This window comes from Centropristis striata, chromosome 1 (assembly GCF_030273125.1).
Source record: "Centropristis striata isolate RG_2023a ecotype Rhode Island chromosome 1, C.striata_1.0, whole genome shotgun sequence".
Classification (NCBI taxonomy): Eukaryota; Metazoa; Chordata; class Actinopteri; order Perciformes; family Serranidae; genus Centropristis; species Centropristis striata.
The window spans coordinates 14,278,273-14,289,104 of NC_081517.1; the positions used below are offsets into that span (position 1 = coordinate 14,278,273).

A 10,832-nucleotide genomic window follows, 5' to 3' on the forward strand; every position below is an offset into this window, starting at 1 on the left:
GATTTCCTCATCATTTCTGAAGCTATTGTTCTTTTTTATCTATTTCAATAAATTTTGAATTTAGCCTAATTGTTTACATAAGGGTGGATATGACATAGACTGTATGAAATGTATATGATGAAAGTTAGAAAATGAATACGTTGGACAAATTAAGGTATACTTTTGACTTTAAAACTTTATATTTTAAGTCCAAAGTTTTCTATGTTTTAATCATTCGTAGTTGGGACGTCCTGTGTGAAAGACTTCCCGCACAAACATGTGACTTCCTGATGTTACGAAATCGTTGACGGCCTCTGACGCTTAAGCTCCGCCCACTAAATTAGCCCGCCTCATTTCTAGAAATAATTGGCCAATAGAAAGGGCTGTCAATGATTGACAGTCAGCCTGTCGAATCAGGTTCAGCTCCAAGCGTGACTAACTGACAAACCAACACGCCTGGGCTCCCGGTTCCCGGACTCTCCGCAGCTGCCTGCCGCGCAGTAGCAGCGACCCGCCAACACTCCCCAACCGGCTGGGACACGGATCAAACTACCGGGAGAATACTTCACCAGCAGGCGGGTCGCAAGAGTCGTTGTTTTGGACAGCTTAAACTCGCTTGAATGGAAGCGGACGGGTTCATGTCCCGGCGATCGTCCGTGGAGACACCGGGCGTCGACAGCCGGGTTACAAGCGCTGCAGCCGGGGCAGAGTTTCAATGGATGGGCGGCAGGCTTTTGAATGCCACGGGCGGATTCGTCGGGTCTTTTTCGACGAGGATGGCAGGGGAAAAGGACTTTGCCCCGATGCTGCACCGAGCAGCTCCGGAGCCCTCGACCTCCGTCGAGCCAGAAATAGACTATGAAGGGCTGCCTCAGGGAGCAGCCACCAGCACACACATGTTGGCAGGATCCGTGGCTGGAATCATGGAGCACTGCCTTATGTACCCCATCGACTGTGTCAAGGTATCCAAGCAAAGATACACAAAATACGGTTTATTTCCAAACGTTTTCATGTCCAGTTTATGTCATTGAACGCAGCGACTGGTTGTTTAACTTAGGCCTCAATTCAAGCCTGAGCTCGATTAGGATACAAGCTAACAGGGGTAACCTTGCTAACAGAGGTCAGTTAACTAACTTAACGGTACCTTAACAGAAAATACCACAACATTGGTGGTAGAGTGAAAGTACAAATCCAAATACGACTGATATGGTAACTGTAGTCTATGTTTTATTTTGGCTGCTGTTAGTTTGTTATGAAACTGACAGTTGCGTCTCCTCTCACTAAGCTAGCATGCTACATGGACTATCCTACTAGCTAAAACCCTAACCCCATTATCGGACATGTCTCTCCTTTTACCTCAAGTGGAATCATAAATCTTTCTCACACAAACTCTTCTTCACAGCTCTAATTTAACTGGATATGGGAACTTGTCACTTAGGTTTGACAGGGACATTATTATTGCTATGTTGTTCTGAGTCCCAATGCTAATTGTTGTGCTTTTATAACAAGTAATGCTGTTTAATGGGAATTGTGGTAAAAAATAATCCCGGAGAAAGGCTGAAATAACAAGGATTTAACATTTGCTGTACGTCTGTCAATGATAAACTGTGTACATTAGATGTTCAACATAGTAATTAGCATATGTTCTATTATTATAGTATTTTTTTCGATACACTTTTGCATTGTTAGTCGGGGGTCATAGATGATTGTAAATACATCACTGATTGTTTAAAACCATCTACTGAGAAGGTCATGTAGCAGGTTCATCGCAAAGAGATAAATGTAGTAAATTATTAACAGATGATCACCTACTCAATGGTCAACAGCATACTGTAGATGAGAGATTTCTTGGAAATAACACACCTTGCGTAGTGTATGCAGTTGTCTTTCTAATCAGTATTCATTGGCTGTATTTACTGTGAGCAATATAAATTACACAACTGGGTAGTTTTATGATTGCATAACCGTAAGTTTAAAATTAATTGATCATTTTAATATGCCCACATCAAGAGCAGTTCTTATGTGTTTTACTACATAGCTGCAATTTGTGTGGGGAGAAATGTTACATAATATGACACATGTGACTTTGGGGAGCCTCTTATACAGATATTTTGAAATTTGACCTTAGCCCCCCTCTCCTTGAGTTCCAGTTTTAGTTACACCTTACATACTACTTCTAACAAAGAGTGTTAACCTGGAAAAAGTCTATATTGAATAATTCAAAGATGTTACTATGTATAGTAAACTCCTTATGTAAAGTGGGGTGTTGATTGGCACTATTGCACTATAATGCAGTGCACAAACTAAAAAAAAAGACTGACATCCTAGTGGGAGAAAGTAAAACCAGAGAGGACAAGACCAACATCCTTAGGAAAAAAAATCTCAGGGAACAACATTTGCTTATGTTTATTGGTTTATGTTTGTTATTTCCTGTTGAAAAGAACATTCATTTCCTGTACACTAATTGTGAAAACAGTTTACAGTGAAGATGAATATACTAAAACAGACTCTACAATACTGGTTTGAAATTGTAATATGGCTTTCTGTGTCAAATAAAGAACTGTTTATTAGACCTAAACATTAGCTGTCCAAACCAAGAGCCCATAAATCATAATGAAAAATTGGATCAGAAGATCAAGAACAAACGCTTCTCAGTGGCAGTGTTAAAAACAACAGCAACAAAGCTTTTATTCACTACAAATTCCTCGATGACTTGCTCCTCAAGTTCACAGCATTTTTTGTTCAAAACAACCTCAAGCATGATCACCCCCTTGTTTGCAAATCGTTGCATCAGTCACATCATGCGCAGCAAACTGTGTTGTGAGGGATGTTTGAAAACTTTATCCCAAGGACAAAACTATAGTTATAACACTTTAAAGTAAAAGTAAATAAAGACAGTTCAAGACATATATTGGATTTATATTATGTGTCATATTATGACAGACAAATATAATATCATTATGCTTGAACTTTTCCAAATACTTATGTGAATTGGTATTTTGGATAGTTAAGGCCAAGTAAACGTCTGTCCTCAAAGTCAAGCTGAAGACCCGCCCTGGCAGGATCATAGCTTATGTGATCCTTTTTCTAACAAGAACCTGTAAAGTTCATTGTTTACCTTTTAAATTGACACCATCTTCTTAAGAGAAGATGAAAAAAGATTTTTAATGTTTTGGTTTTTTTTGCCCCTCAACTTTTATCTTACCCTGTCCGTGCAGATTGAAAGCGGAAGAAGTAAGAGGAAGTGCGTTACAGATTTTTGTGGTCAGAGATCTTTTGGCTCCAGGAAGCCAGTTTGGTTATTTATTACAATAATGTTTTGTGGACAACTTCCTCCATCCCAGGAATTCTCTATTTTCACAATCTTAGTTTCCTGTTGCACAGCAGGTTGGCCAACATCTTTATCTACTAATACATTCTTCTCACTAATTTCAGACTAATTACTTCCTCATTGCTCAGAGGGTAAACCCATTTCTGTTTTGCTCAAGATTGTTTTCTAACTTGTAGTCTACAGCACAACACACTTCCCCCTGGGCTCTTTTTCTTTGACAGTTATCAAGTGCCTTATTTGAGGGCATTCATACATCCTTTTTTGGTCATGTTAAAACTGTGTTAATCATTCACTTTTTATCAGCCAGCCAGAGTCAAACAGACACACACACACACACATAACAATGCTAACAATGACGTAGTAAATTCAAGGACAGTGACATGACAATGGCGCCTGTAAATGCATGTGAATGTCAAACTAATTTCCTTGCAGAAATTTCAGGTTCTTATTGTAACAGTCTGATTGGCAGTTGGCAAAGCACAAGATTGTATATTGTGATTAATTGTCCTGCTATGTGAACGTTATTTTCTCATACTGGACAAAAATAAATGGCACCATGTCGTCTTGTAACTAAAGACCAACATTCCCAGCTACGATGACAAGAATAAAGATAAAGAGAAGGAATTAAAAACATCGCACAAAGATTATAAACCATTGAACTATATGTGTAATGCCAGTTACTAAAGGAATGATATCTGTTATTTCACTTAATAGATTTTCTATAGCATCTTGACTACTGACATAGCTCTCCAGGCCATGTGGATGATTGATGTTACCAGTATTTCTCCTTTGTCATCCAATTATCAACACAATCAATACAATCCAGCAATGTCTGAGGCAGCAGTAGCTGCCAAGTCGAAGATTGGTCTCTCAGAAATTATTGTTTTGGTCGCAGAGGATGGTGACTGTTGTCCTACAGGCCAGGGGCAAACTTAGGAGAGGATCCAACATGCGATATGACTGTAACTGAATTATTGGTACATGACAAGTTGACAATGCATAGTACATGACAAAGGCAGTAACAAGTAACAATTACTACAGCTACTAGAAGGGAAAGCATTGTTCCGTTGATGCAGTGTCAAGTGATGCATACATTGAGCATGCCTTCCTTAACTTCCCCCTTAGCAATTAGTAATACATCACACCATATGTCACATGAGTGAGTCATTGATTCTAGCCCAACTGCCTCTTTGCTGTTATTTGCATGACTGAGGTCCTCAGGAGTTTTATATCTTGGCAAATGCTGCTTTAAAATAGCACCATTTGTCCATGTAAGCACCAACTGCTGTACTTCCCCGGGGTCTTAATAAGGTGCATGTCAAGTTACTCAGTTATGAAAAAGTGACATGAACACAAAGCCCTCTGTATTGTTTTTTTTGTTCTTTGACACCTGATTCTGTTTTTGGTAGAGCTGTCTGACTCTCTGTCGGTCTTGGATTAAGCAATCAGTCCTCTTGGCACTGTGAAAACAAAAGAAAAAGGCCAAAAAGCCCAACCAGACTTGAATACACTGCTTATATTGTGGATGACTGGGCACATTCCATGTGAGTTACCATTTCCCAGAAGCAGGGAGCAGGAAAGTCCATGGACGCCTCTAGGAGGCAGCCGTGCTCCCTCCTCTGCTGTAAATATTTACACATGAGGGGAGGGTGGAGGCAGGGGCTAATCACTTATTGCGTTTTATGAAAAGTTTGAAGATTGCGCCATTTTGGTCTGGAGTTTTGGAATTGAGTTCATTGCTCTGGTATTTGGTCAGTTTATTCACACATGCGTGGATTCAATGGGCCTTGTGTTTAGCAAACAGTAGGCTTATCTAAGCAGTGGAAGTAGTCAGCTGTGTGTTTTGTTTTGCACCACTTCCTGGCTGCATTCAGCGCGCTCTCTCCTCGTTTGTGGCTTGTGGTCGACGACTTTGACTGCAGAAATGTCTGTATTAAGTTTGAAGTGAAGACCACAGTAATAAACACTTTAAATGAACATTAAAGTTTGTGTGTTTTCTACTCTACAGACTTTCATATTTAGATTCAGACAGTGACGATGCAGGAACACAAATAAAGCTGTCATGGTTATCCAAGCTTGTTTTGTCTTGTGTTTCCTCTTACATGAACGGTCATGTGGTTGACATCCTGAACTTTGAACAACTGATGGTGTTGTTCTTTTCCTCTCTTTCTCTGTATGAGCATCAGATCCCTATCTAAAAAATATAGAATAGCTATCCATCAAAATTATTTGTAAATTTATAGCTAATTTATTTGTCTGTCCCTCTAGACTCGCATGCAGAGCCTACACCCCGAGCCAGGAGCACGCTACAGGAACGTCATGGACGCCCTGCGGCAGATTGTGCGGACAGAGGGTGTGTGGCGGCCAATCAGAGGCGTGAATGTGCTGGCGGTGGGGGCGGGTCCTGCCCACGCTCTGTACTTTGCCTGCTACGAAAAGATCAAGTTCTCGCTCAGTGATGCCATTCATCCTGGAGCCAACAGCCACTTTGCAAACGGTAAGATGCCCACAAATGGACTTTAATGATAATTTAACTTCTCATTCATTATGCATGCATTTTGCTTACTTACTTGGCAATTGCTTAGAATATAAATGAAGGAGGTTATTGGGGTGAAGGCTTTAACTTCCTCTTTATTTTGTCCTGCAGGAGTGGCGGGCTGCATGGCTACAGTGCTGCATGACGCCATCATGAACCCAGCCGAAGGTAAAACCTCCCCTTCTCTGCTTATGTCAGCTCACCTGATCCACAATACACACGTGCTCTGCATATTCTGCACTGTGAAGGCTTACAGTACCTATATATAGATATGCTTCTCAATCTCGTGCATAGACCCTTATAGAAAGTCCCTCGGATGGTGTTATTCTACTATCAGGACACTTGGTGGAGCTACAGACACACAGCTGTGTCACTGGAGAGCTGTCGACACAAATGTTATTGCAACAAATCAGTCTATAAGTGACATAATTAATTTGGAATATGTAGTCTTAAATGGCTCAGATGTGTTCTTTTGTTTTAATTTATCCATAGCATAGTATGATCATCATATTTTTGTGCATAGTTGGGTCTAGACTGAAAAAATAACATTCAACATAAATCTTTCTAAATCTAATTTTATGCTACACTTCACATTTACGATTTATAGAATATAATTAAAGGATTCGACACTTTTTAACACTTCAATTCTTGCTGATTGAGATCAATGGTGGTGCCATGCCGTTAGAGGATTTTAATAATTCTGCTAAACTGTTATTAATTTATTGTATAATTGATGATCGACTGTTTTCAGTTCATTTTGGAACTTTTATCCAACATATTCCACCCATTATAATAATTAATTGTATTACAGTTTTTCTCGATTGCTAAGACACATTTCTTGAAAGCTGCTCTCCTTTTCTCTAAACTGTGAACACAAAACCCAATTTTCAAGCTACGTTCACAAAACCTCAGACTCTTCTTGCAAAACCAAACTTTCACCTCAAAACACTTCAATCTGTGCTCAAAACTGAACTATGTTGTCAAATCGTGCCCCAAGTCAATCAAAATTAAAAACACTACTGAGCAGTCACTAATCACAACATAGAAAAATAGAAAACGTCAGGACATGAAGCTGGAGAAATACATGTTCATTGTTCACTGTAGGCTAAATGCATGTTGCAAAACTAAAAACCTGTGCATTTAGCACTTGTACAAAAAGACAAAAAACAGAAATATTGTGCAAATACATGTAGCACTTGTAAAAACAAGCAGAAATCTTGTGCACTCCGATTTCTATCCATTGTAGGGCCTCACAAACCAGTTCTCTCCGAACTGGCTTATATGTTCCCTCACATCATTAGCCAAAAGTGTGATCAATTTTGAGTTGTTGTGTGTTCAAGGGGTGACACTTGTGCTTTAATTGTGTTTGACTTTTGTCACCTGTGCTCACCATTATGCAGCACGGGTGCATCACAATGAAAATGTGTTGGCAAGTTGTGTCTAAACAGGTGAAAAGTGCTTATGATTTTGCCAAAAGAGTGATTGATTCAATCAGTGGGTTCAGGCAACTGAGCATTTGGTTCAGACAATAGGGTTTAGTGTTTTAGCAATTGAGAAAAACTGTAAGAAAACGTTTTTTTAAAGCAGAAAGTGAGGTTACACTATTTCCTTCCTTCTGTTGTAGTGTTCTTGCTTCCCTTTATTCAGTTCTCTGTTTAATTGAGAAATCATTTAACACATATTCCCTTCTTTTTTCCACTCAGTTGTGAAACAGCGAATGCAGATGTTCAACTCTCCTTACCGCGGCACGCTCGACTGTGTGGGCTCATTGCTGAGGCACGACGGCCCGGCTGCTTTCTACCGCAGCTACACCACCCAGCTGACCATGAACGTGCCCTTCCAGGCGCTCCACTTCATGACATACGAGTACCTCCAGGAGCTCCTCAACCCCCACAGACAATACAACCCTTCCTCCCACGTCGTGTCGGGCGCGCTGGCCGGTGCCCTGGCCGCCGCTGCCACCACTCCCCTCGACGTGTGCAAGACTCTCCTGAACACGCAGGAGGCTCAGGCCATACACGTGATCCAGGCTGATGCAGCGACGGCAGCCGGAGCGGTCGGAGCAGCCACCGGCCCCGGCAGCCGCCACATCTCCGGTCTCGGTGAAGCGTTTCGGACTGTGTATAGAATGGGCGGCATGCCGGCCTTCTTCAAAGGCGTCCAAGCCCGAATCATCTACCAGATGCCCTCCACGGCCATCAGCTGGTCCGTCTACGAGTTCTTCAAATACATCATCACCAAGCGGCAGCATGAGAGGCGGCTGCGCGCAGACCGTGACGGCGACAAATAAAGACCTGGCTGTAGGGCTGGGTATCTGCAACACAAAGGTTTAACGATCACGGTTATCGGTATTGATCACTAAATCTGAAGGTTGACGAGCTCCGGAGTCTTAGATTCTTTTGAGCAAAAAGTCAACGTTCGTTTCGTTTACTGAGATCTATTGACGGTCTGATCTATTTCATAGCAGGCGAGGCTGCATACAACTGTTAGGAGGAAGCTCGTCTGGAATATATTATTAGATGTGGGGTTGACAAATGTAAATCAATACACATCGGTAAGAAAAGGGCTTTGAAAAGGCTGACAGAAAGTCCTGATTCCCTAAAATCATCCCATTAAACTCTGATGCTTTAAATCATTTTCATTCTAGTGTTCGACAATTTGACAAACTCCCTGTATTGGCTTTCAAAAAGCTAAATATTCATGGAGGGTAACTGACTGTAAAAGCAAAGTTGAATTTGGCCATTTGAAGAAACAAATCCTCACCTCCCCTCAACCACCTCCAGGGCAGTTTGTTAGCCTTTAGACACTTTTGTTTTGGCCCTGAACTCAAGTACTTTGGATTAAAAAGAAACATGACTGTGAGGTTAAAGTGCTGACTTTGAGCTTTAATTTGAGAGTGTTTACATTCACCTCCAACGATCTGTGTAGAAGTTATAGCATTTTTATACATACCCCCCTAAAAGGATAAAAAGGGCTAGAAATCCTACACTGATGGGAAAGTTAGCACTTTAACTTCAGAGTTAGAATCTAGTGTGTTTGAGCAGAGCCAAAACAAAAGTTATTCCATATCCAAGAACTTAAAGACTGAATCAATAGAACGGGTTAACAGCCCACTCTTCACCACACATGTTGCACTTCTGGAAAGTATTACCACCATATTACCTTCTGACCACTGGAGGGCGCACAGCTCAAAGGCTTAACAATGAAGAAACAACTGGAGGTTACAGAATCATCTGTAACAAAATAGTTTGAATATGTGTGCTTTACGTAAAGGAAGGAATACAATTTATTTTATATGAAATTCCATGAAGTTATGCAGATTCATCTGTCATGTGGGCGACACACAGCCTGTAATTTATTCATATTTTCAGATAGTCAGACTTAGTTTTGGATTAGAAGATACTCAAGTATTCACCGCTTGAGTGGAACGGCTGTATAAGTGTGTGTGTTTGCGTGTGTGTGTGTGTTACAGTGACTGGATGAGTGGGAGTGGAATGGACTGGATCAGTTTCCTAGAACCAGATTGGATCTCAACATAGCCTAACTGAGTGATCCACTTTGTATTGTCCTTCAAAGGAAAGGTGGGTCACTATATGAAGCTTTTTTTCTGGTTAGCATCACAGACCACTGTAACGTTTCTTTGCAAGACAGTATGAAAGAGGTTATTGCATTAACACTTTCATGTTGTCACTTCAGTATTATTTGCACCGGGTGCTTTCAAATCCACGCACATTGGAAGGATTGTTTCTGGGTGGAGCCTCTTAGAGTGTCGTACACATTACTGAGAGGCCTGTAGACTCATGTTGGTACATTTTCATTGGGTTTTTGTTCTAAAACAACATGGAAGTGTTCATTAAGGATCTTTTTTAATGCTTATGTAAAGTATAGGAACAAGAATTACAGACTGAACAAACTAGCATGAGTGTCCACCTCAGACAATCACTTTTATGTTTAATTTAGTTTTGTTTTTTGAATACGCACAGCATCCTAGCACTTAATTGCAACTTCTTTATCAACGTTAGAAGAAAAACAAGTACTCTGACTAAAGTTCCATTACTTGTACACATGCCTTCAGTTAGCCGCCATACATCCAGCGCACAACTATTACAAAGAGATCCTCGGATAGAGATGTATTTTGGGTTTTGAAGCCATAAGAGGATTAAATTGTACATAAAATATATATATATATATATATATATATATATATAAGTATAAATATGGATAAATATAGATAAACCAAGACTGTCTAACCAGCTCAGTTTTGAAGCTAACCTGTATGTTGAACTATACAAAAATGAAACTGAAAAGTTTTATCAAGACTACGCTGTAAAAACGTCAGGTTTTTGTAGAAAGCTTACAAAATCCTCCCCTGGAAGGTCAAAACAACAGGAACCCTGGATTATTTTAAATTGAGACGTAATGTGTGTGGGGAGGGAAAAAAACGAGTATTTAAAAATGATTGTAGGAGTGTTGCTCGTTTGAAGCCAAGTTTCAAGATTTGGGAAACCAAAGACTGAGAGCAATAGAGGGAAACAGGAGAGCAACTTGTGGTTTGTCAGATGACGACACTAATGTGAAATGCTTGAACACTGTTTGACAGCGACACCTGTATTTTGTGAATTGTAAATAAACTCGCTATGGCAGCTCCTCGCAGAAGCAGGGTCTTCTCTTGGTGCTGGCTCTCCAAGCGCTGAGAGGTATTACACTTGTGTACTTGTCTTGCTTTTTCTCTCCTTTTCTTTCTGCTCACATATTTTTTTTTTCCCCCCTGGGCACGCTAATTTTAGGCTGGGACTTCTGCCATTGCACAGTTTTTACCTACTGAATAATGAGTGTGATGCATGTGGCTGCACTTTCTGATGCAACTTTTTTCAAAATTCCCACATTTCCCTTTTTAAACTAAGTCAGTACAAACCTTTTTACTTTAGCCCAAAAACAACACGTTGAAACTCACAAAATTGACAAATTTATCGATAGAAATTACTG

General features: G+C 40.4%; 1 protein-coding gene across 1 annotated transcript; it reads left to right on the forward strand.

Annotated features, from left to right (window-relative positions):
* Nucleotides 1-434: 434 nt before the first annotated feature.
* LOC131970793 (mitoferrin-2-like) lies at nucleotides 435-10,022 on the forward strand. Its single transcript, XM_059332228.1, has 4 exons — nucleotides 435-941; nucleotides 5,579-5,807; nucleotides 5,958-6,014; nucleotides 7,550-10,022. The coding sequence occupies exons 1-4, from the start codon at nucleotides 600-602 to the stop codon at nucleotides 8,134-8,136; spliced, it is 1,215 nt and encodes a 404-aa protein (XP_059188211.1). The 5' UTR covers nucleotides 435-599; the 3' UTR covers nucleotides 8,137-10,022.
* The last annotated feature ends 810 nt before the right edge of the window (nucleotides 10,023-10,832 follow it).

Excerpts from the sequence above, each read along its gene's own strand:
- LOC131970793 (XM_059332228.1), top strand. The coding sequence starts at position 600 with ATGGAAGCGGACGGGTTCATGTCCCGGCGATCGTCCGTGGAGACACCG. Across the intron at positions 942-5,578 it reads ACCCCATCGACTGTGTCAAG|ACTCGCATGCAGAGCCTACA; the intron begins GTATCCAAGCAA and ends CTGTCCCTCTAG. Across the intron at positions 6,015-7,549 it reads CATCATGAACCCAGCCGAAG|TTGTGAAACAGCGAATGCAG; the intron begins GTAAAACCTCCC and ends TTTTCCACTCAG.